At 49.4% G+C, this 27,573-nt stretch overlaps 1 protein-coding gene and 2 long non-coding RNA genes across 5 annotated transcripts; 2 read left to right on the forward strand and 1 right to left on the reverse strand.

Moving 5' to 3' along the window:
• Positions 1–10: 10 nt before the first annotated feature.
• LOC114816529 lies at positions 11–3,980 on the forward strand. Its single transcript, XR_005660747.1, has 2 exons — positions 11–422; positions 2,760–3,980. It is a non-coding gene; the product is annotated as an uncharacterized LOC114816529 (long non-coding RNA).
• PRDM4 (PR/SET domain 4) lies at positions 2,406–27,356 on the reverse strand. 3 transcript variants are annotated; one of them, XM_029078865.2, is made up of 14 exons: positions 27,279–27,356; positions 23,052–23,410; positions 19,558–19,691; positions 18,539–18,724; positions 16,254–17,048; positions 14,062–14,211; positions 11,212–11,330; positions 9,700–9,785; positions 7,551–7,678; positions 6,418–6,732; positions 5,315–5,483; positions 4,162–4,433; positions 2,896–2,958; positions 2,406–2,774 (listed from the first exon to the last, which is right to left on the reverse strand). In XM_029078865.2, the coding sequence occupies exons 2-13, from the start codon at positions 23,060–23,062 to the stop codon at positions 2,945–2,947; spliced, it is 2,379 nt and encodes a 792-aa protein (XP_028934698.1). In that variant the 5' UTR covers positions 23,063–23,410; positions 27,279–27,356; the 3' UTR covers positions 2,406–2,774; positions 2,896–2,944. The 3 variants fall into 3 exon arrangements, with proteins under 3 accessions (XP_028934698.1, XP_028934697.1, XP_028934696.1); XM_029078864.2 differs by having other exon boundaries at positions 2,406–2,958; XM_029078863.2 differs by having other exon boundaries at positions 2,406–4,433.
• LOC114816530 lies at positions 17,046–17,588 on the forward strand. The gene is made up of 2 exons (XR_003764315.1): positions 17,046–17,149; positions 17,305–17,588. It is a non-coding gene; the product is annotated as an uncharacterized LOC114816530 (long non-coding RNA).
• Positions 27,357–27,573: the final 217 nt, after the last annotated feature.

Genomic DNA, 27,573 nt, shown 5'->3' on the forward strand with positions numbered 1-27,573 from the left:
AAGAGGTGACTCCCCACGTGGGACGTGGACTGGGTCCACCTAATGTCCTTGAATCTACCCCAGTGCTTTGAATAGTGCCTGGAAATTGGTGCTGGGAGCTTAGAAAATAACCTGATACCTATAGTTTGAATGCTCGGATAAACTGCAGAACGTCTTATAAATGGGGCACAAAGCTAGGAGACCAAAGCAGCCAGAAAGAGGGAGAAATCTGCTCTGTAAAGTTGGAGACTGGATTAACCAGCATTTGCAATTAAGGGAAACTTGTTTATGATTAGAAGTCATTCATCATAATGAATTCACCTGCTTTTTATCTAAACAGCAGGATAATGGATTCCCCTCAGGAGCCAGAATGAGAAGAACCCTCTTCGTCCTAGGGAAGCCAAATGATCTCCATTCTTCCATCCCTTTGAGGTTGGCACCAGGTAAAGACGCTGATCTGAAATGTGACTTTTGTAAATCTCCCTGATTCAGAGACCACTGCCTTGCTAAACCCCTTGGACTAACTGATTACATCCCAAACTGCTTTATTTGCTAAATATATTTACAAATGCACTACAGCTTCTGCTACTAGTGTTGCTAGAGAAGAATTCTGACTCTACCACTTTTCTGCTGTCTGCCTCGGTTACCTCATCTGTAAAATGGGCATTGGGACTGTGTCCAACCCAATTGGCTTGTATTCGCCCCAGTGCTTAGTACACTGTCTGGCACATAGTAAGCCCTCAACGAATACCACAGATACTGTGCAATTGAACTCTCAACAACTTCTGAAGGAAGGGCAATTATAGTTAATTATTATGGTATTTAAGCGCTTACTATGTGCCCAGCTCTGTTTTAAGGGCTGGGGTAGGTACAAGGTAATCAGGTTGTCCCACGTGGGGCTCAGTCTTGATAATCCCCGTTTTTACAGATGAGGTAACTGAGCCACCGAGAAGTGAAGTGGCTCGCTCAAGATCACACAGCAGACAAGTGGCGGAGCAGGGATTAGAACCCGTGTCCTCTGACTCCCAAGCCTGGGCTCTTTCCACTAAGCCACGCTGCTTATGTGAAGAGGGGATGGACGATCCCATTTTGCATATTGAAAGAATACTGTGGGAGTATTATGCGATCTAGGAAGGTAAATGAACAGTTTGAAAATCACAACATGCTAAGTGGGCCAAAGTGATATTACATCTTCTCGTTAGCCTTTAACGCGTGTGCTAGAGAGTGGTTGTGAGAGAGCATTTACTTTGCAGCTATTCGGTAGGGACTGATATCGGGTATACAGTCAAAATGTAGCTTTCAGGGGTCGGGGCGATGACTGCCAAATTAAGAAAAAATATTGCCGAGAGATAAATCACCACCACCCTCTCCCCGACCTGGCTGGTGCTTTTTCTCAACCCTGTCCTTTTCCTTCTTTGTCAGTAATATGGCTTGGTTTGGAATAGAGCTAGAGTTGCAGTTTTTAGAAGGACCAGGGCAAGATTCAGTGCTTTCAGTAGTAGAGACCATTCGTAGAATGGAAAGGTACTTTTTGTCAGATTCTTTGGTTGAAATCTTATTCCCTAGCCAGGAAATTACTTGGCCTTCCGTTTTAGTAATCAGGTATGAGTTGCACCTGGAGAGATGTGGTTCGTAAGTATTTACATTTTCAACATGAGGTGTTATAAGGATAATAAAGGACTTTATACCTCCTTGTGGGGCCAACTTGACTCACCTTGTTGAGGCGCTTCAAAATGCCACCCAAATTAGTGCCCAGCGCTAAATCTGGGTGTACCCGTGGAGGGCCGTAGTGTTAAAAATCTGACAGGGTGGAGGGAACTAAGGGGAAACAATGTTTTCAGACTTCTTGTGTGGCTGTAGACTTCCGTATAAATGCACAAGCAAGGATTAGGAGCCTCTCACCTGTAAACTAAGAAAGGCCAGGCGTATAACTGATTAAATCCTAGCAGAATTAGAAAATGGTATTCTTGCTTTAACCCGGCCGCATCTTTCTGCAGTCCCGTATTTTAGCAGTCAACCCTAGTAAATGGCCCTTACGTAAAGCATTAGGATGGGTGCTGCGAGGCAGTAAGAGGAAGGACAAGATACCAAGCCACTGACCCTGCGGAGACCCCGGGGTTTAATCCTGAATTTAAACCTGGTTCGGCCCGAGCCTTACTGCGTTTCCGCCGTGCCTGCTTCTCCCTCTAGAATGGAGAAGGAGGCGCTTCCCTTTCCTAGGGGGTTAATTATAATAATGCTGACTTTGTGAATACATCCAAGAGCCTGCTTGGTTGGAATGAATCTAAAGCTGCAGCAGGCAGCTATGATATATTAGATTCAATCATAAAGGAGAACGGTCCTGTTCAGACACACTGTACCCCCCCACCCGCAGAAAGAGAACCCCGTCCCCCCACTTTTCTGAAATGTAAAAGCACAAGTACCCCTCTTTTTAAAAATGCATTTTAATTTTTCCTAGAGGAATACAGATTTGAATGAAATACATTCATTCCATAAATATATTAGCAGCAATATCTTCCCACCAGTGACACCTCCACTCGCAGCCCAGAAAATTGTGGCTTTCCACGAACGTGAACATTGTTGGCTTACTTGTGTCTGTCTGATTCATCGTGGGAGCCAAATCGGCCTTTTAGACTCCGAGTCCGTGCAGAGATGGGAACTGGGATCGGCCCAGCTCCTGATGTGGAAACTGGAAAGAGATGAGGTCCGTGAGGTTCACCGCAACCTGCCACGCTGAGTGGCAGCCAAGGAGCAAAGGTCTGGCTGTTCGTTTCCAACAGGGTCAGCTTCCACATCTGTGTTAAAAAAATTTGAGGAGCCCTGTCCGGAAACTACTGAACCTTTTGTGAACGGTGGAAAAAAGAAAAAACACTTTTGAAGAAAGAAGCCCAGGTAAACCTATCGTGGGTTAGTTACCTGGACGGGGAGGGTGCAACTCATTTAAGAGTGGCCTGACATTTCAGAGCTAAGGCTGCTCACCTTAAAAAAAAAAAAAAAAGACATTTCACTTTCCTTCACAGTGCTCAAAAAAGAAAGCAAGTTGCAGCGGACGGGATACCCGATAACTATTCTGTTGACTCTGGCCCAGATTAATCCTCCTCCTGCCCTGCCAGGTATGGTGACGCTTTACCTCGGACAGTGTCGGTTGGGGTTTTAAATTAGAATCGCAGTGGGTTCACCCAGTTTCCAGGTGAGAGGCCGGGGTCCCAGACGCGACGGGGTCCCGACTCACAACAGCCTCCCTGCCAATCGGTGTCGTCCACAGCCTTTCCACTTTCCTCCCCCACACTGTTCCCGTCTTCAGAGTCAGAGCCTGCTTTCTTCCTGCTCCTTCTATACGTGAGGCACGATCTACAAGCTCAGCCTCTGGCCAGGGCTCTGCACGTGTCCTGGAGTGGGGCAGGCTCAGGGCCACGAAAGGGGAACTGCTTTTAACTATGTGCTAGATGCCACGGCCTCAGATTCGCACCCCGAGACTGCCGGAAACCACCCCCTGATCACGTGACAGGCTAATGAGGCAGCAGGATGACCGCACCTACATGACTTAAATGGAAGGAGTTCCTGCGGGCTGGGAGAAAGAGTTGTAATTTGTAGTATGTCTGCCCGGGGCCCTTTTGAGGGGCAGGCGGTAACCTGCAGCTGCTAGTCACGGGACCGCAAGTCGGAAATCCCCAAGCTCGGTGGCGTCAACCGGGAAAAGCAGAATTACCGGACCGACACGACGGCGTTCTCGTTCGACTCCAGTCCCTCCCCTTAATGGAAGCGGTCCGGGCCCGACCCTGGAATGGACAGTCCAGTTTCACCCGCTCCCTAGCGCTAGCCCTGAGTTTGGTTCTTTCGAAGCATTCAGAGGAATTCCTCTGTCGCACTTAGGTTAGACCTGTGAACCTCATGAACTTGCCCCGCTCCCGGCATACTACTAAGACTCAAAATGAAGTGCATGCTTTTCTGTCCCCTCATCTTTATGAACTGTTTTCATTATAGAAGCGTTTCCCTACGAACACTTAAGTGCTTTATCCATTCCTCTTCAGAATGTTTGGGCTGTAGGCTGGAAATCCGACCTGCATATAAGGAGGTGATGGCGGGTCACAAATTATCCTTGGTATCTTTTTTCATCATTTACATCTAAAATATTTCTTCCTTATTTATGCCCAGAGAGGGAGTCCTCTGCTGCGTACGCACCGCTGGTGATCCTACAGTCTTCGGTCCCCGCAGAGTCTGGTGATTCCTCCTCTTCTGAATCTTCCTCCTCCTCTTCCTCCTGGGCAGACAGGCTAGATGCGGGGCCTTTGCAGATTTTCAGATGGCGGGTGAGGTGATATTTGGTCAGATAAGCCTTCGAGCATTTTTCACAGACGTAATCCCGCTTTCCTTCGTGAGAGTTGAGGTGCTTTTTTAAATGATTTGTCCTCAGGAAGAGTTTCTCACACTTGGGACATTTGATCTGGCGTTCTCTGCAAGGGTACGGGAAGGGAAAAACTGAAGCTTGGGATGCGAATCGAGCATTCGTCACCATCGAAGATATCTTTGGTGGCGGAGCCCGGTTTTAGTTTCTTCAATGCGGGGCAGATCTGCGCGAGGGTAGGCCTCCAAATACGTTCGCACGCCCGCCCGCCCCTTCCCAAGAAGGATGCCGGTCCTACTTCCATGCCCTCCTGCCTATTTCTAGAACTCCCTCCTCTCTCTCACCACCTCTGGGAACCGCGACCCGCGGACTTCCCAGCAGTGCTGGACCGAAAGGGTCTTCGGCAAGGGTGAGCTGGGCTTACATCCTGTCGGCGAGGCGAGGTCTGAAGTTCCGTTCCCTCTACGTTTGGGGGACTGCCGCGGCGCCACCCAACCGGCACCGCCCAAGAGGTATCGAGGGGCACGCCGGCTGACCATGGCTGACGGAGTTGGCGGGGGACTGCTGCCCACGGAGGGGACCAGGCAGCAGCGCCCTGCACTCCGGGTTGTTTTCGAGCCTTAGTAGCTCGTGGGGATTTCCCCCTGGACCGTCCCTCCCCCCAGGTGGGGGCACATCTCCCGGGAGAAATGCTGCACTGAACAAAAATCTGCTCCTTCCTTGGCCCGAACCGAGCTCACACAGTACTTCCCGGGCCAAGGAACGACCGGTCGGCACGCGCCTCCGCCGAAAGCTGGGAACTGTCCCTCCCTAACCCGACTGCACCATTAAAAACCTGGGGGCCAGTTAACTGTCATCGGCCGCTGCCTCGGCGGGCAGAAAGCATCCCCCTCTTTGGCAGAGGGGTGCACGGGCCCGGGTCATTTCCCTGAAACTGCACTAGCGCCGCGTGGGGACGGGGAGGGGGTGTCGGGTCCGGGGATAACTTACTGGGTGTGGGTGAGCACGTGCTGCTTGAGGTCCTGCCGTCGCATGAACAGCTTGTCGCAGTAATCGCACTTCAGGTTCTTCTCCCCGGTGTGGATGACCATGTGGGACTCCAGGTGAGCCTTTTGGGTGAAGGACTTGTCACACAGAGCACAGCGGTAGTTCTTCTGACCTGCAGCGTTGACACACAAAGCAATCGGCTGTGTTCCGCTGAGAGGCAGCCACGCTAACCACAGTTGGTTTGGGGTTTTTTTCAATTATTGTTTGTTTTAAGTACGTACTATGTGGCGGGCGCTATTTAGGCACTGGGGTAGATACAGAATAATCACGTTGGGGACAATCCCGCACGGGGATCAAGACCGTGAGCCCGATCTTACAGACGAGGGAACTGTACAGAGCAGTTTAGTGATTTGCCCAAGGTCACGTGGCAGATAAGTGGCAGAGCCACCATTAGAACCCAAGTCCTTCTGACTCCCAGGCCCCTGCTCTATCGCCTAGGCCGCTCTGCTGCTCCTGTAATTCTTCCCCCTACAACAAGAGCTGTCTTATTCTACAGTTGGCTCAATCGGTTGGAGGGAGGGAACAAAGGCTTTAACTGCCGTGATCAGAACAAGTCACATTTGCAAGAAAACCACCATTTTAGGAATAGAAGACTCCGCTTCTCTGATGGGTCTTCAGTGGTTCTATTTCCTACATTATTGGTTCCCCGGACGCTTTAGTACTGATGATGACGATGGCATGTGTTAAGCGCTTAGTATGGGCCAAGCACTGTTCTGAGCACTGGGGTAGACACCAAGTCATCAGGTTGTCCCACGTGGGGCTCACAGTCTCAATCCCCATTTGACAGATGAGGTCACTGAGGCACAGAGAAGTTTAGGGACTCGCCCGAAGTCAGAGCCGACAAGCGGCGGAGCTGGGATTAGAACCCACGACCCCCGACTCCCGAACCCGGGCTCTCTCCACTGAACCACGCTGCTTCTAGTAGTGGTTGGTCTGGGATCAGGTAACCAACGCCATGTCAGATTCCAAGGGACCTCTCACAAGAAGTGACCGAAGTTCTTGTGTTTAAAAAAAAATAAATCTGACCTCTTTGCGGCACCCCTCACCTGTGTGGATCTTCAGGTGCGTCCGCAGGTTGCTGGGATCACTGAACGCCTTGCTGCAGAAATCACACTTGTGGGGCTTCATGCCCATGTGGCCCATGAAATGGACGTGGAGTTTTGAAGGGGAGATGAAGGCTTGCGGGCACATCGAGCATTTCCACTTCCTTTCTTTGTTGTGGCTTGGCCCGTGGCCGCTGGTGGGGCCCTGGCTGGGCAGGTGATTGTGGATGTGGCTGTTCAAGTGAGCCTTGAACTCCGTGTAAGAATTGCACTCTTTGCCACAGTTACAGATGTGCACGTCTGGGTGTTCTGGGACACCTACACCCAATAAATTCATTAGGCACATTCACTTCTCTCAATGTCTTCTGACGCTTCAGTGTATTCTGTTGCTGGCTCCACCTGACCTGTCCAAGATTTCTGCCTCGCCTTCCTATAACCTCGCTTGACCACGTTCATAAACCCAAGCGTAACCATACAGTGCTGCCCTATTCTAGACTGTCATGCTTCCTAAGAAACACCTAGGATTTGATAAGGACCAAAAAAACGAAAGCTCCCGTAATTAAGGATGTCCCCAGAGAAGTTCACTTTACACTTATCCGGCTGTTGGTCTTAGATCAACATTACGTTTCGTCGGAGGAACTCTTACGTTTTCTTTAACCTTCCAAAAACACCCAGGGTGACGGCAGGACAGCCAGCCCGAGGTGGGTGACTTCCCCTCGCCCGTCGTATACGGCAGTTCCAAAGACAGGAATATTCAATCGTATTTACTGAGCGCTTACCGGGTGCAGAGCACTGTACTAAGCGCCTGGGGAAGTACAACGCAACGATAAAGAGTGACAATCCCTGCCCACGACAAGCTCACAGTCTAGATTACTTCCATATTGTGCTTTCTAGGAGGAAATCGACCCAGTTAGCCTATAAGAGAGGCTTGTGTTCTTGGAAAACAAGGAAAACTCAACACTGTAGCCCTTGTTCTGACCCCGTGCACGCAACACGGCTGTTCCTGCCACATCATGACACGCCGAAGCCACAGAAGCTCGGGTTAGTCCCTAATGTCCCAGAAATGTTCTACCCGAAAGGCAGAGTGAAAACATGCATTGTGGCAGAACAGAGTGGAAGCCTGCCCGGTGGCTTACCAATCTGCTGGGCGTAGTCCCGGCTGTAGTAAAAGAGCAGTTCATTTTCAGGAGGGATATCCTGGGAGGTGCAGAAGTATATTTTTCCATCGTGGGGATAAGCGACGAGATTCTGCTCTTCCCGGTTCCTGAATCAAAACAGCATAATTTAATAACCGTGACGGTCTTTCTTTGGTACTTATTATGGGCCGAGCGAAGTTCTAAATGCTGGGAGAGATGGAAAAATGATCAGGTTGGATACAGCCCGTCCCCCACGGGGCTCCCAATCTAAGTGCGAACTTAATAATCAAAATCACTTTAATAATAAATTTGTACACAGTTCACGCACAAGAGTGGGTCTAATCCCCATCCCGCACGCGGTTCGCAACCTTATTCCTCGTTTCCAGATGAGGAAACCGAGGCCCAGGCAGGCTGAGTGATTTGCCCCCGGTCCCAGAGAGGCCAGGTCTCCCGACACCCAGAAACAAGCTCTTTCCATCTCCCCTTTTGGAGTTGAAAGTCACCGCTCCGGTAAAGGAGGCCCTTATACATTTCTCAAGGTGGTATACCCTTCAAATGAGAAATCAACTCTGATCCCTCGATCATTCCGCGCTCCCCACTTCCACCGTCGAAAAGACATTTGTACAGAAATGAGATCCCTGTTTGGGTTTACTAGCTCACGATCTTCGAACGGCTGTTTGTGACCGTAAGGGCCATCGGAGAACTTTGTTCAGCAGCACGCTGCCGCAAAAGGGAGAGGGGGAAGGAACATCCCTGGACTTGTTTCTCCTCTCTCTATAAAGACTATAAAGGGAACAGAGTAGAAACCATTACAGGAACTGAACTGCTCACTCTAAGCTTCGTGACTTGATCACGCCGGACCAGAAGACGCCCAGAGGAGCAGAGGCTGAGCACTGAGCATTCTCTGCTAGGCGGTGACATTTTCATGGATCCAAATGAGTGGGTACAATAGGGTTAGTTTCAGGAAAGAAAAGCCAAAATACAAAATCATTTAATGCCTGAATAAAAGGCCTTTATCATCCACGCTTGCTAGACGGGGAAACAACCGATACCGGAAGGAAATAAATACAATGAAAATGTTCCTCATGATGAAGGAAAAAAATATTATTTTCAATCCCTGAAGCCTGGGGCAAAGAAAAATAACAATCCGCTTCCCAGGGAGAGATACAAACTAACACACCGCGGATGGAGAAACTGAATTAAAACTGCCCAGCATGTTGGCTAATAAATCCAAGCACCTGGGAGGAATGTTCAACCAAAGGGAACTTTACCCAAAATCTGCCCCTTAAAGAGTTGGCCACTATCCAGCTATCAATCTCACCCCCTTCGGCTTCTCTGAGTATATATTTCACTTCAGAAAGAGGAGGGCTGGATGAAGATCTAAAGAACAAACGAAAATGGAGAGTGGGAAAGCATTTCACCCCTTAGAAAAGTAAAGCCAACCAAGATAACTCTTGAGACCAGAGCACAAGTCACGCCAGGGTAGTTAGGGCTCAGAGGTCTGCACACGCTAAGTGCTGAATGAATACTGAGTGCTGGAAAATAATATACAGGTTGAAATTAGACATGGTGCCTGTCCCTCAAGGGGCTCGGTGTAACCTGAAATTTCAAAGTCATAAATAACTATCGACAGACAGAAAGTGTTCAGGAACGGAAAGCTAATTCCACTTGTTGCATTTCAGATTCTTGGGCAAGTCTACTTCTGATTACTGTAAGTTTCAGGACACATGCCCAGAGGAAATGGCTCCAAGAAGCTCAAGCAGGGCCCTGGCCAGGTGCGGCCCGGCCTGCAGCGCTCAACCCTGAGGGACCAGATCGAGCGGGCGTCACAGTGCGCTCGGTCAAGTTCAGGGGTCTAGACTAGCCCCCTTGACACCCTGCAGAGCCTCCCGCCCTCACACCTTCCTTTCAGGATTTCAGAGCGGGGGAGACGTGCCGTTACCTTCCGAGCACACGCAGAGTTCTGCACGTTTGGAATCAGCCCCAGGGGCAGCCACGCTTAACGATACGGTCCCCCGGCGGGAAACGAGCCCAGACTGACCGTCGGTTGGATCCGGCCTCACTTCCGATGCCGGCCGGCACTCAGACGGCGAGGCTGGGGCCTGCCTACCGTCTGACACTCGGCCTCTAAATCCAAGGCGCTGCATACCTGGCTTTGCGCACGAACATCATCCAGTTACATTCATTTTCGTCAGTCGTGATGATGTAAAACTCCAAGACGCCATTGTGGTACATCTGCCAGCGGAAAGCAAAACCCGTATGAAATGCACCGGCTGCTCAGGGTTAAAAGAAAACACTGAATTCAAGTCACTGATCATTCACTCAGCCAAGGCACTGGTGGCCTTAATTTGTCTAAAAAAATCACATGCACTTGTCTAGTTTTTCCATACCCTCCACAGTTTCCCCCATTCTTTCACCAACAATGGAGGTCACTAAACTACCCTAAGGCAAGGAAAGGCGGCGTTCACACCAAATTCCCCTCCTTTTTTGTTAACTAAAAGATCAGCCTCGGCCCTGACCTGCAACAGTATCAGAGGCACAGGAAGGATTGTTCCCTGCAGCCCATCTTCTACCAGGATGATGCAGAGGAAGCTTCTACTGAGAACGTAAAACTCAGTGTCCGAATGCCGGCTTTAATAACGTCTCCTTGTAGGGCAGTCCAAAGGTCTCTCATTTTCTCCTGAATTTGGCAGTGAACATTTCCCCAACCCTCCTACCCACAGAAGTGGTTGCTCGGCCCCAGCTTCTGGTTTATTAAGGCGTTGTAAAAAGTGGCGGGAGGTGGGGAAGACAAAGGCCACTGGGGGATGTGGCCATGAGAAGCTCCGTCGACCCTCCACGTATTTCCAGGAACATTTCCAGGCCCCACTGGAGTCCTTCCCAGCTTGCCCATCGCTCGGTGAGAGGAGCAGCAGGATGAGGGGCAGTTGGTCAGAAAATCCCGCTACCCGCCCGGGACTCTCTGACAACCAGTCAACCCAATGATCCCTTGCCCTCGCTGCATAAACAGATTGTTGCTTTCAAAAGAAAAAAAATCACATTAGATGCATTCCCAGGCAGTAGCCTCAGTTTCTTCCTGATAGCCCTTAGTGTAAGTCCTGTGCCAGTTCCCCAGGGTAGAAAGCTAGAGTAACCTCCTGGTGCACCCAGGCTCCACCCGGAAAGCCAACAGATTCCCCACCACTGCCCAACCCCAAAAGGGGGCCTGTTAAAATACTGATTTTCTTGCAGTGTCCGACAGGGTTCATTCTTTCAATCGTATTTACTGAGCGCTCACTGTGGGCAGGGCACGGTACTAAGCGCTGGGAAAGTACAATTCGGCAACCAATAGAGACAATCCCTGCCCAACAACGGGCTCACAGTCTAGAAAGGGGGCGACAGATAACAAAACAAGTAGACGGGCACCAGTAGCATCATTATAAATTCCTTATTCATTCATTCTCCATTAAAAGGCCTTGAAGGCTGCAGGTGCAGTTCTTTTCAGTGTTCTCTGTTTGTGAGAGACCCCTCTTCTCAAAAAGAGCAGAAGCGGTTTAAAATAAATTTCATGATTCTTAGCCCTGGCTTTAGAAGGAATCAAAGCACACTTTTCCCATCTGTCTCCACCCTCAATCCTGCTGTCAGATCAAAGCAAAAACCACCACCGTCCTCCCAGACTGACCTTCCAGATATGGTTAGCGGCTTTATCTGTCCAGTCTGCTACTTCCATGGAGTGACTCTGCTGTCCAATCAGAGGCCCAAAGCAAGTTCGCACAGGAATGGTTTCCCCAGTCCACACACCTACCGACGGAAGGACAGCCAAGGTACAATCAATGGTCTGCACCACCAGAAGACGGAGAGGAGCTCGGCACAAGAACGGAAGCTCATCTTCAAAGCCTGTTAATTATCGTGTTCCCTCCGGCACTCCAGAAAAGAAGGTGAATCCCGTTACTTCCTGTTCTACGCATGGGAACACGTGACACCAAAGGAAAAGCATCCACAGTCACAGAGGAATTGTATTCGGGTAAAAATGAGGATTAGAACTCAGGTTTCCTGACTCCCAGACAAGTTCAGCACATGGCCCATCAGTCAGTCAATCAATCAAATCAAGGGTGCTTTCTGCCCATCCGCTGAGTGCTAAGACCTTAACCCAAAGCCTGGGAAAATATAACAGAAGCGAGACACGTCCCAAACCCTCAAAACCGTTAAAATCGAATGGAGGAGCAGAAAGATAAAAATGATTTACAAATGCTGGGAGCGGGAAAAGCAAGGAGATGCCAACGGAGAGACACTGCCTAAAGGGAGATTTTCAGGCATTATTCCACGTTCTTCTACGTCAGAAACAACCCACTTAAGGAAAAATAGATAAGACTCACTAGTCTTTGGCAGCTAGTCCACTAGATGGCAAATTGTTTCTTGGTGTTTTCCATAATATCTATTACTTTCAGAAGTCTTAGCTATAAATTTCAGATCTTATATTAAGGCTCTCAACCCCACTTTGATAAAATCAGGAGCGGTAACCCCATATTCTATGTCAGTTTTAGGAGATTTAGATAACTCCAGCAATCCACAACCGCCTTGAAGGATAAATGAACACACAAGCAAGTGTTTGCCTGGCAATTTCCTCCCAAGTGCTTAGTACCGTCCTCTGCACAAAGTTAGTGTTCAATAAATACAAGAGAATGAATGAATGAAATTGTCACAATACCCTCTGGCAGTACGGAGGTGTCACAGATCGAGTTCCCTTTAACTTAATGACATTTATTATCTACTTTGTGTCGAAGCACTGAATTAAGCACTGGGAGAGGTGTTGCGAAGGAAAATGAGCACCAAAGAACTCAGATAATAATAATGTTGGTATTTGTTAAGCGCTTACTATGCGCAGAGCACTGTTCTAAGCGCTGGGGCAGACACAGGGGAATCAGGCTGTCCCACGTGGGGCTCACAGTCTTCATCCCCATTTTACAGATGAGGGAACTGAGGCACAGAGAAGTTAAGTGACTCGCCCACAGTCACCCAGCTGACAAGTGGCAGAGCCGGGATTCGAACTCATGACCTCTGACTCCAAAGCCCGTGCTCTTTCCACTGAGCCACGCCGCTTCCACTGAGCCACGAACGCCAGAGAAGAATGTCAGAACGGCAGGGTCTGGTGAATACAGCATGGGCCTAGGAGTCAACGGACCTGGGTTCTGATTCCGACTCTGCCTCTTGTCTGCCGTGTAACCTTCGGCAAGTCATTTAACTCCTCTGTGCCTCAGTTACCTCATCTGTAAAATGGGGATTAAGACGGTGAGCCCCATGAGACAGGGACTGTGTCCAACCTAATTAGTTTGTACCTAGCCCAGCACTTAGTTCAGTGCCTGGCACAAACACCTTAGTTAAAAAAAAAGAAGCCACTACTGGATCAAACTAACTTGCGCTTGGAGGGACGGATCTGTACTTTGACTGTCCTCCTTGCTACCTACCCTAATCTTTAAGGATGCACCCTCAAACCTCTAATATTTCTCCCCTAATACTAATAATAATCACGATACTTGTTAACTGCTTATTACGTGTCAAACGCTGTACTGAGCATTGGAGTAGATATGAAAGAATCCAGTGGCCACAGTCTCCGTCCCAGGTGGGACATGGGACTCACAGTTTAAATAGGAAGGAGAACAGGTATTTCACCCCCATTTTGCCCATGAAGAAACTGAAGCAAAGAGGTGTTACGTGCCTTGCCCAAGGCAGGCAAGAGGCAGAGCCAGGGTTAGAACCCAGGTCTTCCGCTTCCCAGGCCCATGATCCTCCTCTAGTAAATCCTCACCCATGAGATCAACTTGAATCGACTGCTATTTTCCACCTAGACAGCTTCCTGTCCTAACAAACTCCACACATTTAGCATCTGCTCGGTGAAGGAGCGTTTCTTTGTTTCGACTTTGGCACGCTCAAACTTCAGGGCAGGTCCTCTGGTCCCGGTATCATGGGATTCGGTGAATGATTTCGCGCTCCCCTTGCCATTTCCCACGTGATTTTGTAGTCTCTAATCACATCTCCTCGCAGCTTGCATTTTTCCAATCTTTTCATTCTACCCTCACAGGGAAGTAACTCACCCCCGATCACCTTGGATATCCTCCTCTGGCCCTTTACGAGGATTATTATGAATCTCCTAAAAGTGAGATCGCCAGAATTGCACACGTTAATTCCCAGCGGAGGCGTACCTGATTCCACGGTCTCATTTCGATGGCCTTGGAAAGAGAGTTCAGGTCTTCTAAGACCCAGGCCAACTGTGTGTCCTCTCCCCACGTTCTGCGGCTCCAAGAAGGCAGACTTTTTCTTTTTAAGCCCGATTAGTGGTTTAAGGCCCCGTTAGCACCTCCTTTCTTTTTACTCCTGTCAACAAGCAGTGCCGCGCCAATTCCTGACAAAGAGCTGGGATCGCCCCAAGGCACGCCTCGGCCTTCTAAATACCGCCGGCGCTCTGACTGTCCTCAAACAGAAGAGGGGAGGGAGGAAGGGTCGGGGTGAGTCTCTGCGGTTCCGGGGTTCTTACCGACATCGGCTCCCATGAGAGACTGCCGCAGAACGAGCTGCTTGGGGAGGGAGAGCCTGGCTCGGCTCTCGATCGGGGTGTCTGGAACGAAAGTCACCGGCCCGTGATCCGGGCAGTCTGATGGGTAGGCCCGGTCGCAGAGGGTACACCCTGAGGACGGAGAAGACGAAAGGGTGAGAGAGAGGAAGAGATCGGCCCCGAGCCAGGTCAGACAGCCTGGCTGGTTGGATTTAAGCAGAACCTTCCGCACTTACCAGTAACACTATTCATTCAGCATTTGCTGGGTGCTGGGCACTGAACTAAGCACTAGGAGAGAATACCCAGGTCCCTGACCCGCGGGGACACGCTCAGCCCCAAGTTCAGAGGCGTCAGAATTATTACATCTTCTCGTCCCTCAGATGTATTCTTCCCTTACCCCTCATCGTGGGTTTGGACAAGGTTGACTTTCTGTTATTTAGCTCAACCAAAGAGGATCTCTCTTGGGGCCACTGAGGTAGCACAGGGGAGGGAGAAACCGACGTCTCATTGCTTCGGTCATTACATTAATCAAAAACCTGACTAGGTGTCAGCTGGGTTTCTTGCCCCCAAGACTGACAGGTTCAGACTCCACTGACTTCACGATAAGAAGTTGACTGGAGATGTTACTTCTACCGCTCAGGGGATTTTATGGTTACGAAGGATATCATAAAATTAAAATTTCAAACAAGATACAGAGCCGCCCGCACACCTATAATCCCTCGCTCCTTCTCGACAACCGGCCAGTCGGGTTCTGATGGCAGATATTAAGACTAGTGATGGTGTAAAAAAGAAACAGAAACCTCTTTCAAAGGGCAAGTTAAATTCTTTACTTAATCGGCCTACCACATGGTGTTTCTACTCAGTGCCTTCGGCCCTCTTTTCCCCGGCTTCCTCCCCCTTCTCCGTCATCCTATGCACTCGGAACTGTGACCTTTGGGCACTTGATATTCGTCCCACCCTCAATCCCACAGCGTTTATGTACATATCTGTAAATTATATATTATACTTTTATATTCACATCTGCCTCCCCTTCTAAACTGTAGGCTCGTTGTGGGCACGGAACCTGTCTGCCAACTTGGTTGAACTATACTCTCAAGAGCTTAACACAGTGCTCTGCACATAATAAGCGCTCAAAAAATATCATTGATCGTGATGGTGATTTTCTATACTTCCTTTCTCTCGCTTTCAAATTCAAGTTTCCAGCTAGAATTCCTTTCTCCCTGCCTTCTAATCACTTCACCTGCACACCGCTAGTCCTTTCTTTTTTTTCCAGAGAATAGCATTCAAATGTTTTACACCAAAGATCACTGACAGTGATCACATTTTTCCATTTTCAATGTTAGGAAGAACCTATTTAACTTTGAAGCAGGACATACGACTAACCACACCGCAAGTCTGATCTCTCCAGCTCTCTGGCGACGTGGTTACCTAAGGCAGATTTTCCAATACCTCCACATGTATGAAATTTCAGTTCCTCGTGATGAATCGAGGCCCCGAGACAGCACACTTTCATAGGAGTAGATTCTGGAGGCCCACTGAAGAAAACCAGTCCTTTCCTGTACCCTGACGATTGAGAAATCGCGTTGACGTCACCGTGGGGATCCCATCCCCACATGCGCAGATGAAATTCAGACTTTCCAACGCACAAGCACTCTGTGATACGAGACTCGATCGGCCGATCCAATGAACCAGAGCCTAAGCGAAGGAACTTGCCACTCCCTATCTTCCCTTAAGGGGTGGGGCTCTCTAAAGGTTTACAGAGAAATGCCCGAAGCTATCCACCTTTCTGGTTCAAAAGGCCAACGCCCTGTAAACCCACACTCGGCAAAGGCCAAAAGACTCGAGTTCTTGGCAGGTGTAGTAACCCAGTGCTTTCCGCTCTTCCAAAGCTCCCCTCGCTTCCTCCAACGTTCCACCCTCTCGCCCGCCTGCCCCAGGCTCGCCCTGAAGAGCTGTCACCCCTGGAAGGTACGACCTCGAACCGAAAGCCGGGAATTACCGGGGAGAAAAATCAATCCTCGGTCACTTCAGCCACAGTCACACCACAGCAGTGGTTCAACATCAACGGTGTTCCCGTCCACAGTAAAGGACAGCTTGACTCGTGCGTGAGGGTAGTGGCCCCCCGCCCGTGACCCGCCCCGCGCGGGGGCTGCCAGACACAGAAGAGGACTTACATATCGTAAACAAGGTCGCCATGTTCTCTTTATTCGAGTTGGAATCCTCCATCTGCAGGGACGGCGGTACGAAAGCGAGATTATCCGAAGACACGTCGACGTGGCCCGACCCCATGGCGACCTCCGGGGTGATGGAGGAAACCGCCACGGGCTCGAGGCCGAGGCCAACCTCGTGTAGGGAGACGGCCTCCAGGGAGGCAAGATTGTGTGAGGTAGAGAGCGCCACGCTCACGGAGTTGGTGCTCATGGCCACGGTGTGGATGGAGTCGGTCAGGGCGCCGTCGGGGAGCCCGTTAACCCGTCCGGCGATGTGATCCGCCTCCATGACCACGGGAAGTTCCAAACCGTTCCCGTGCATGGGCAGGACCCCACCGTGGCCCACGGGGTCCGAGGCCAGATTGTTGCCCACAGGGTCCACCGACAGAGGTTCGTGACTTCTTGAGCCACTGGGGATCTGCGAATGCTCTCCGGGCACGCTGTCCATCGTCAGCTCTTCGGCTATCCCGTCTGTTGAGATGGGGCTGGTCACCCTAGAGACGCTCTCCATGGTGATTGTCGTGTCCAGCGTCACCTCGTGACTGTCGCCGGGATGGAGGCTCTGAGGCCCGTGGGTGTTCACGGAGCGAGAATCTATGGAGACGATCCCCGCTTCCAGGCCAACGTTCCCACCGGACTGGTAGGGATCTAGTGCTGAAGGGTTGCTAGAGATCGAGAGGGCTGGGTTGCTATCGACGTTTATCGAGTTGGGATGAATGTACTGAGGAGGAGGTCTGTCCGCTAAATACGACAAGATGCCTGGAACGGAGAGGAAACGAGAGGCCGTGAGTATTCACCAGAGTGGAGGGTACTCCAGAAGTCATTCTTGCGAGACATTGCGATTCGTCAAATATACCTAGGTAAGAACACTTTCGGGTCCGGCTCGTTGAGTTCCAAGCGCTTAATACAGTGCTCCGCACACAGTGAGCGCTCGACGAATACGACTGAGTGAACGACTTGAGCCAAATCAACGGTCTTTTTTTAAACCGTTCTCTCCCTCTCAAATTCAACACAGCTCCTGTGCGATCCCAACATCCTACTGAGAGTCTCCAATTTGAAATTAACGCAGATTACAAATCACGAAAATTAACTGGACAACCTCCCACAGGATCTTCCTCTAACAAGCGCTTGCACCACCATAAGCACCGGAGAGATGCACTACTGGAAACCGTTCAGTGGCGAAACCCTAGAAAAGCCACGCAAGACCCTCCTACCCACAAGTAACACTTAAGAAGAAGTAATTAGGTTTAATCTTTTTAATGAGGAAATGTGTCACGCTTCATTAGATCTTAATGAAAACAGGACCCAACTGAAGTGGTTTTGTGGCTGCTCCTCTCCTCATCCTCTCCTGACTCCACCTCGGCTGTGCGGCTTCCCAATCAGCAGCTCGCAGACCGAGATCTCCTCTTTGGCAGGGGTTCAGGAGGGAAGCTGAACAGATGGGGCAGGAGTGGACGGGGCAGAGATTTCTTCTCTCGCATCCTGACTCTGCGCTGCCTTCGGGTGAAGCAAAATAAAACCCAGCCTGGCCACGTCCCGCTCTCCCACTCCTCTACTCTCCCACGCCGATTCCGTGCTTGGCTTTAGTGGGGCAGGGGAGGAAGGAGCGACTGCTGGATGAGCAATTGATGTGCTTTATCACAGCTTCCTTTCCGCTCCTAAGCAGCTGGAAACGCCTCTGGGCTAAAGAGATGCCTCGACTCCATGGCGATGAAAGCGGACAGGCAGCGGAGGGGAGGAACGGAGCTGACAGGGCATGACAGGAGTCAAGGCTGGCTCAAACTGAATCGGCTCGCTGCCATTTGGAGGAAGGAGGCGAAGCCAGTTCCCAGCCAGGTATCTGGCCTTTGGGGTCTCTCCTGGTCCCCCTGAACGTTTTCCTGCCCTCTTCCTGCTGGAAGCGGAGGGGGCACGGGAGGAAGGAAGCTAGGTTCCAAGTGGTCAAGAAAGTTCCTCGGATTAGTCGAGGGGCTGCCGGTGGTCGAAAATGAGTGTCATTTTTAATTACCTTTAGGGCTCCGTTGTCACGCCAGAGCCGGTTCCAAAAAAGAACCTAACTAATTACATTAAAGTCTAGGGGAAACCGTATCCCACAATACAACGGTTCACAATACAGCCACATTTTCAAGGAACAGGGGACAGGCATCCCACCTGTTCTGCCTTAGGGTGACGAAAGAGAAAGAAACGTCACCTTTGCCACAGTTAGTTCTAGCTCGCTCTTCCAAGCTCCGAAGCATCACAGAACTTACCAGGTAGAATGTGTCTGAAATAGCTGCTCTCCAGGTGAGGGTAAGGTGGAGGAGGTAGAGTGTAGTTTCTCTCGGGTAGACCACACATCACCCCTCGGTCCCCAATACCCATCGGGAGCATAAGAGACAAGGCGGAGGGCAGGGAGCTTAAGGAGGGGCCCAGGTTGGGAATTGCCACTGGCAGCCCTGGGGGAGGGAAAAAAAAAAAAAGAGAAAAGCCATTACAGGTCGGTGGAAGAGTGACGATCACGGGCTGCTCATGAATTGGGATCAACCAAAAAAAATCCCATCTGACGCTTCTCCAATAGAATACCATCGCTCAAATACAGAGATTTCTACACAGACCGCCTAAATTGAAGGGCTGCCCAGTTTACATATTTCCACATAAACTAAGAAGGTCCAAAATAGGGTCTTGAACCATAAAGGGACAACCTCGGCTACCCGATTTTCTGTATTAGCAGGAAGGGTCAAGTTAGCCCATTCTAGATTTCTGCCTTTGCCACAGTCCCGACGATTATTACTCCACCAACCGACAATAAATATTGGGGTTCTGGGTATCATTTCACTTCTAAAGCTAAACTAAAACTAGACACAGCCCTGGAGGAAGGCTGGGAGCGAATTCTCGAAGTAACTGCTGTTTCTGGATAACCGTGGCACCTCAGCACAGATCTTTAGGCACACTGCTGATTTGTCAGATCCAGCCAGTCACCACTTCACAGTGCCCAGATGATCGGTGAATGTGTCGTGACTTCCTTAATGAGGGATTGTTACACTAAAAGGAGACTTCTGAGGATTAGCCTCTATCTACCCTGGCGCTTAGTATGGCGCCTGGCACATACTAAGCACTTAAATACCATAATTATTAAGTGCCTCCATTCTCACCCTTGTTGGGGGGCAACCTTTCTTCTGCAGTTTAATGCAGAGTGACAACCTCCCACCTGAATGAAATGGGGGAACCAGTTACGGGAATACTTCATGGAACTTCTCTCCTGCCATTCCCTCCGAGCTCCCCAACTCACCTGGGGCAGGGATGGCATTGTGAGTGGGTGACGCGGCCAGCCCCAGGTGACTTCCCGAGACTGGAAGGGCATTGCTCACGGAAGATGAGGTCAGCTGCTCCATCCCCACTGGACTCAGGTTCATCTCATTCATTCTAGGGAAAAGTACAGTTGCACGCTCTGAGTCTCTACACAACCATAGAACAAGCTTTCTTCCGAGTTCCCTAATGTTGGGACACTGTGACCCAGCCTCAGCCAAATCAAGGATTGCTTTTCTCAACAGCATTTGTGAAATGAAAAGAAGAAAAAAAAACAGGCCAAGATGTAAAATATATATTTACATTTCTTCAAGACAGGCAGTTGATGAAGGAATGATAACCTATTCAAAATAAAACTCCAACCCATCTGCCTATTCTTTTTTTATATATATAAGTCTACAGAATTTTCAAAAGCAAGCCTCGAATTTCAGATGGCTGCTGCTTCCGATAGGAACACACCCAAAGGGTGAAGCAGTCGAGCGTTCAGGAAGTGAGAAAAATTCCTCCCGGTTTCCTTCCTGAAACTGGACCTGTCTAATTTCTTCCAAGCTCTAAAGTGAAAGCGAACACTGACTTGCCCGACTGAGAAGAACGTGTACAAAAATGTTTTCCCATACGTGGTTCCCTGCCACACCAGCTGAAAAACCAAACCTGCCCTACGCACACGTCTTTCAGCCTCACCGGTGAAAGGGTAAGCTTAAAAAAACAGGTGACTAGTCGATTCATTATTTTAAACAACGAACACGACAGAACAAGCCCTTAAGCCTACCTGACCGCAAGAAAAGTTCGAAGACACAGCAACTTTCACCCTTTAAAACACCTGCAACTGGGGCTGCCCAAGCAAGGGGTGGTATGCCAACGTTGGATTGAGGTTCGTACATTTAAACCAGACTTCTATCCTGTGGCTTTTCGATTCAAACTTCTTCTGAGATTTTTGAGACTTAAACGGCAGGCCGCAAACCGTAACAAAAACAGCAGCGGAATCACTGAAACTGTGGCGCTTTAAACCCCAAGTATGATTACAATGCCTTCAAAAGTACCATTCCTGAAAAAAAGGAAGCCCTGCTGGCGCCCATCTTCCACCTGTCTGCGCAACAGGGGCACTTTACATTAAACGGTGATTAAACAAGGGTAACCAGTCTTAAGAAGCAAGTCAAAATGGGGTTTCTGCTTGATTCGAGTACTCTCCGACCTTTCAAACCAGACTGTTTTAATGGTAGGATTAAAGAGAGCTCAGAGGATTTCAGGACGCAATGAATGAATCCCCAAAAAGTGCCAATATCTCTTCAGTAGTCAAAGGGCCCTCAGCCAAAGGTCTCGTCCGACGACCGTCACAAAAGGTTACGTGAATTATCTTTTTATTTGGTAACCTCAGTAGCGGCCTTGATCAGATGACCGCAAGTCAAACTGATCACAGATACTGAAATGGCATTTCTTGGCTACTCACCCTCACTTTCAGTTATCTATTAAAGAAAACTGATTTCTTACACTACTTAATGGGTATAAATGAAATGCGGCTTCTGGAGTCACCTTTCACAAACAGACTGGGTGACTGATCCGACAAGCACTCGAGTAGTTTTTCTGCTAAGCCATTAAAATCTTCAGGATGTAGGTGCCTTCGTAAATAATACACTTTCTCTTCTCCATTTCAAACTTAGAGCCTGTAAGATGACTTTGGAAGAGGAGATAGAGACAAATGCCCAATTCTGACCTGCTTCTTAGTCATGCTTTATCCATTAATATAAGATGTACCGGATGAGGCCCTCAGGATTCCACCTACTGACAAGGTGACTTTTCTTTTTTTTTTGGAGGAATGTTATCACTATGATTGAACAAAATGTGACCTGCAAAATTCAAGAGGTCTCCTACAGGTGTGCTGACATTCCCCCAAAAGAGAAGCGTGTAGGACGCTTTCCTTTCACTCTGGCTTACACGGGGGTTCTCTGGTGTACGTATGCCTGCACACGCTCAGTCAAAAGCAGCACGACTAGTGGAAAGAGACTGGGCCTGGGTTTTAAGCCCAGCTCCCCATCTTGCCCATTGTGGAACCCTGGGCAAGTCACTTCGCTTCTTCGTGCCTTGGTTTCCTCATCCGTAAGATGAGGATTAAATGCCCGTTCTCCCTCACACTGTGAGCCTCGCGTGGGACAGGGGCTGCGTCCACCCGGATTATCTTGTACTTACCCCAGTGCTAAATACAGGGTTTGTTTTTTGTAATCAGTTGCCTTATCTGTAAAGTGGAGATTAGATCAGATAGCTTAAATGAAAATCGGTGGTATCTGTTAAGCTTCTATGTACCAAGCACTGTACTAAGCACTGAGACTGATTCAATACAATCAGGTCAGGGACCGTGTCTGATCTGCCTGTCTTGGATCCACTGTAATGCTTACTTAGCACGACGGTTGGCACACGAGAGGCTTAATAAAGAATTATTATAATCGTTGGAGGGATATGCAGGGAAGTACAGAGGCAGAAACGCTAGTGAGCGAGGCCCCTTCCCTGGGCCCTTCTGCACTGAAGGAACCCCTGGTGCAGACCTTCCTGCCCTAGTTTTCGACATCTGTCACTCGACCAGCAGCTAGTCGAAACAGCTATTTAATAATAATAATAACAATGTTGGTATTTGTTAAGCGCTTACTATGTGCAGAGCACCGTTCTAAGGGCAGGGGTAGATACAGGGTCATCAGGTCGTCCCACGTGAGGCTCACAGTTAATCCCCATTTTACAGATGAGGTAAATGAGGCACAGAGAAGTGAAGTGACTCGCCCACAGTCACACGGCTGACAAGCGGCAGAGCCGGGATTCAAACCCATGACCTCTGACTCCCAAGCCCGGGCTCTCGCCATAGAGCCACGCTGCTTCTCCGTCTACGGTTTCTTTTATCATCCCAAACTGGAGAGTATCACAAAGTGCTCATTCAACTGAGCGCTTAGTACAGTGCTCCGCACACAGTGAGTGCTCGATAAATACAACTGAATGAACCGAGGCAATGGCCAATTCCTTCTCTAGATTTCCAAGTTTCCTAGGTCACAGACCTGGGTACACCGCACCTCCAGGCTTCCCACGTGCATTAAGGCTCGCGCGTCGATGGTGCTAAAGAAACCAGCGCTGTTAAGCCCACCCCAAAGCCCAGACATTGTAAAATGATCAGACAGATAATTCTTCTCTTCCACTTCGAAACCTTACTGAAGGCACATCTCCTCCAAGAAGCCTTCCCTGACGAAGCCCTCCTCTCACTCCCTTCTTACTTGCTCCTTCATTCATCCTCCCTCCCATCCCCAACGGCACATATGTCGATATCTGTAATTTATCTATTTATTTTAATGTCCGTCTCCCCCTCTGGACTGTGTGCTCTTTGTGGGCAGGAACGGGTCTGCTGCCGTACCGTACTCCCTCGGGCGTCTACTGCTGTGCTCTGCACACAGTAAGCGCTCAATAAATAGGACCGAATGAATGGACGGCAGGGAACCGGCTTACCTGTGATGCATTTGCTAGTCCCAGGCGATTGGGAGAGGGAGTGGACGGGTGACAAAGCGGCAGCATTAGGGATCCCTCTCTGGACTCACATCCTCTAGACTGTGAGCTCGTTGTGGGCAGGGGATGTGTTCGATGTTAGAGTGTCCTCTCCCAAGCGCTTAGTACAGTGCTCTGCACGCAGTAAGCGCTCAATAAATACGGCTAACAATTAGTAACAGCGCTCCTGCATCCGAAGGGCCGGGGAGCTCGCAGGGGGTTCACTTTTCCGAAGAGCCTTGACGGTTCATCCTTCACGACGGTGGGAGACGGGCGCCCTGGGTTCTTCTTCACAGGAATCCACCGGTCTGAGGGGGTACAATCTGGAGGAGGAGGAGGAGGAGGAGGAGGAGGAGGAGGAGGAGGAGGAGGAGGAGGAGGAGGAGGAGAAGGGCATGCGGTTGAGAGAGCAGCCCACCCACCTCACACAAAATTCAGGTCATGAGGGCTCTAGGGTGGCATCCGGCAGGGAGAGGGGGACATTTTCCAAGGTTTAGAACAGGGTTTAGCACATAATAATAATAATAATAATGATATTTGTTAAGCACTTACTATGTGCCAGGCACTGGCTTGGGACTCAGAAGACGGGGGCTCTAATCCCCACTCTGCCACTTATCTGCTTGAGACCTTGGGCAAGTCACTTCGCTTCTCCGGGCCTCAGTTTCCTCATTGGCAAAATGGGGATGAAGACTGTGAGCCTCACGTGGGACAACCTGATGAGCCTGTATTTACCCCCAGCGCTTAGAAATCATAATAATGATGATGATGATGATGGTGTCTGTTAAGCGCTTACTGTGTCAAACACAGCTCTAAACGTTGGGCTAGATACAAGGTAATGAGATTGTCCCATGTTAGGCTGTCTTCGTTCCCATTTCCGAGGAGAAAAATGAGGCCTAGGGCAGGGGGCAAATTCTGGTATTTAAGTGCTTCCTATGTGCCAGGTACTGTACTAAGCGCTGGGATGGAAACAAGCCAATGGGGTGGGACCCAGTCCCCGCCCCCCGTGGGGCTCCCGCTCTCAATTCCCATTTTCCAGATGAGGAAACTGAGGCCCGAAGGGAAGCGGCTTTACCCAAGATGTTCCAGCAGACGAGGATTAGGATAATAATAATAATGGCACTTGTTAAGCATTTACTATGTGCCAAGCACTGTTCTAAGTGCTGGGGAGGATACAAGGTGATCAGATGGTCCCATGCAGGACTCACAGTCTTCATCCCCCTTTTACAGATGGGGTGACTGAGGCCCAGAGAAGTGAAGTCACTTGCCCAAAGTCCCACAGCTGACCAGTGGCTGAGTCGGGATCTGAACCCACGCCCTCCGACTCCCCAGCCCTGGCTCTTTCATTCATTCATTCATTCATTCAATAGTATTTATTGAGCGCTTACTATGTGCAGAGCACTTTACTAAGTGCTTGGAATGGACAATTCGCCAACAGATAGAGACCATCCCTGCCCAATGACAGGCTCACAGTCCACGCTGCGGAAGAGTTGGGAGCAGCGCTTGCCACATAGTAAGCACTTAACCCTTAGCATTAAAATAATTAAGAATACCATATAATAATAAGGAATAAATGATACCCCAAAATAAATAATCCCATTAAAAAAAGCCCATAAAAAAAAAAACAAAAAGTCCAGGTCCTCCAACCCTAAAAGCGCCACCCCAAGCAGTGTTTAGCATATAGTAAGCACTTAGTCATTACCATTAAAATAATTAACAATACCATATAATGAGCAATAATACCCCAAAATAAATAATTCCATTAAAAAAAAAAAGCCAAAAACCCATTTTTAAAAAAACAACAAAATCCAGGTCCTCCAACCCCAAAAATCGCCCCCCCGCCCCGACTCCCAAGAGGTGCTTGGCACATAGTAAGTGCTTAACCATTAACATTAAAATGATTAACAATACCATATAATAGGCAATAAATAATACCCCAAAATAAATAATTCCATTTAAAAAAAACCCCAAAAGTCCAGGTCCTCCGACCCCAAATGCCTACCCTACCATAGGCGCTTGGTACATAATAAGCGCTTAGCCATTGCCATTAAAATGATTAACAATACCATATAATAATAAGCAATGAATAACACCCCCAACTAAATAATCCCATTTTTTAAAAAAAGCCCATAAAAAAAAACCCACCAAAAATCCAGGTCCTCCGACCCCAAAAGCCCCCTCCCCCAACTCAACCGGCGTTTGGTACATAGTAAGCGCTCAGCCATTACCATTCAAATGATTAACAATACCATATAATAAGAAGCAATAAATAATACCCCAAAATAAATAATCCCATTTAAAAAAAAAAGCCCAAAAGCCCATTTAAAAAAAAAAGCCAAAAGTCCAGGTCCTCCGACCCCAAAAGCCCCCCCACCCCAAGCAGCGCTTGGCATAGAGTAAGCGCTTAGCCATTACCATTAAAATAATCGACAATGCCAAATAATAAGCAGCAATAAATAATACCCCCAAATCAATAATCCCATTAAAAAAAAGCCAAAAGTCCAGGTCCTTCGACCCCAAAAGTCCCTCCAACCCCAGCGGCGCTTGGTACACAGTAAGCGCTCAGCCATTACCATTCACCTAATTAACACCATATAATAATGAGCAATACATAATACCCCCAAATAAATAATCCCACTGAAAAAAACAAACACCCAAAAGCCCATTTAAAAAAAAAAAACCCAAAGTCCAGGTCCTCTGAGACCCCCAAGGCCCCCCCTCGCCACCAAGCGGCTCTTGGCACATAGCAAGCGCTTAGCCATTACCATTAAAATAACTGACAGTGCCAAATAAGAAGAAGCAATAATACCCCCAAATAAATAATCCCAATTTTTAAAAAAAAATCCAAAAGCCCATTAAAAAAAAAAGTCAAAAGTCCAGATCCTCTGACCCCCAAGGCCCCCCCTCGCCACCAAGCGGCTCTTGGCACATAGCAAGCGCTTAGCCATTACCATTAAGATAATTGACAGTGCCAAATAATAAGAAGCAATAAATGATGCCCCCAAAATAAATAATCCCATTTTTTAAAAAAACCCAAAAGCCCATTTTTTTAAAAAAACACAAAAACCAAAAGGGCAGGTCCTCCGACCCCCAAAGCCCCCCTCTCGCCAAACGGCGCTTGGCACACAGTAAGCGTTTAGCCATTACCATCAAGACGATTGACGGTGTCAAATAATAAGCAGCAATAAATACCCCCCAATAAATAATCCCATTAAAAAATAAACAAAAACCAAAAGTGCAGGTCCTCCGACCCCCCAAAGCCCCCCTCCCGCCAAGCGGCTCTGGGCACAGAGTAAGCGATTAGCCATTAACACGATTGACCGTGTCAAATAATAAGAAGCTATAAACAATACCCCCAAGTAATCTCATTAAAAAATAACGAAAACCAAAGGTGCAGGTCCTCCGACCCCCAAATCCCCCCTCCCGCCAAGGGGCGCTTGGCAAGCGCTTAGCCATTACCATTAATATGCTGGCAATGCCAAATAATAAGAAGCAATAAATAATACTCCCCAATAAATAATCCCATTTAAAAACAAAAACCAAAAGGGCAGGTCCTCCGACCCCAAAGGCCCCCCTCCCGCCAAGCGGCGCTTGGCACACAGTAAGCGCTTAGCCATCACCATTAAGATGACTGACAGTGCCAAATAAGAAGAAGCAATAAATAATACCCCCAAATAAATAATCCCATTAAAAAATAAACAAAAACCAAAAGGGCAGGTCCTCCGACCCCCCCCCCAAAGCCCCCCTCCCGCCAAACGGCGCTTGGCACACAGTAAGCGCTTAGCCATTACCCTTAGGATGATTGACAGTGTCATATAATAAGAAACAATAAATACCCCCAAATAAATACTACCCCCAAATAATCCCATTAAAAAAAAAAATAAAGCCAAAAGAGCCAGGTGGTCCGACGCCAAAAGCCTGGCCTGTCCTGCCCCAGCGGTGGCCCCGCGGCCAGGGTCGCTTGGGGATTTAACGACGTTTGGCGATGGGGGGGGGGGGAGGGCTGAGGGGGCAAGGACGGGCAACCGCTTGGTCCCCGGGAAGGCGCCAGGGCGGCGATGAGGGGGCGTCGAGGCCCGGCCGTCGGCCGGTCTGTCTGTTTATCTGTCTGTCTGTCTGCCTGTCTGTCCGTCAGCCTGTCGGTCCGTGGGCCTCAGGGCCGCCCTCCTCCCCCACCCCCCCCGCCCGGCCCACCTGCCGGCCCCGGGCCGCCTCGCGCCGGCTCCGCTTTGTCCCTCATCCCGGAAGCGCTCGCCACGGCGCGCGCCCCCCGCTCTCGCGACACTTTCCCCCCCCTCCCTCCCTCCGACCGGGCTCCACCCCCGCGCGTGCGCAACGAGGCCGCCTGGCCGCGGGGGGGGGGGGGGGCGGGGGGGAGCGGCCGCCGGCAGCCTAATCAAATCCGACCGCATCGAGGCCCGCAGTGGCGCGCCGAGTCATCGATGCGGTTGCTAAGCGACGCCGCGAGTGTCTCCCTTCGCCGATGATG

The sequence above is a fragment of the Ornithorhynchus anatinus genome, chromosome 14 (assembly GCF_004115215.2).
Source record: "Ornithorhynchus anatinus isolate Pmale09 chromosome 14, mOrnAna1.pri.v4, whole genome shotgun sequence".
Classification (NCBI taxonomy): domain Eukaryota; kingdom Metazoa; phylum Chordata; class Mammalia; order Monotremata; family Ornithorhynchidae; genus Ornithorhynchus; species Ornithorhynchus anatinus.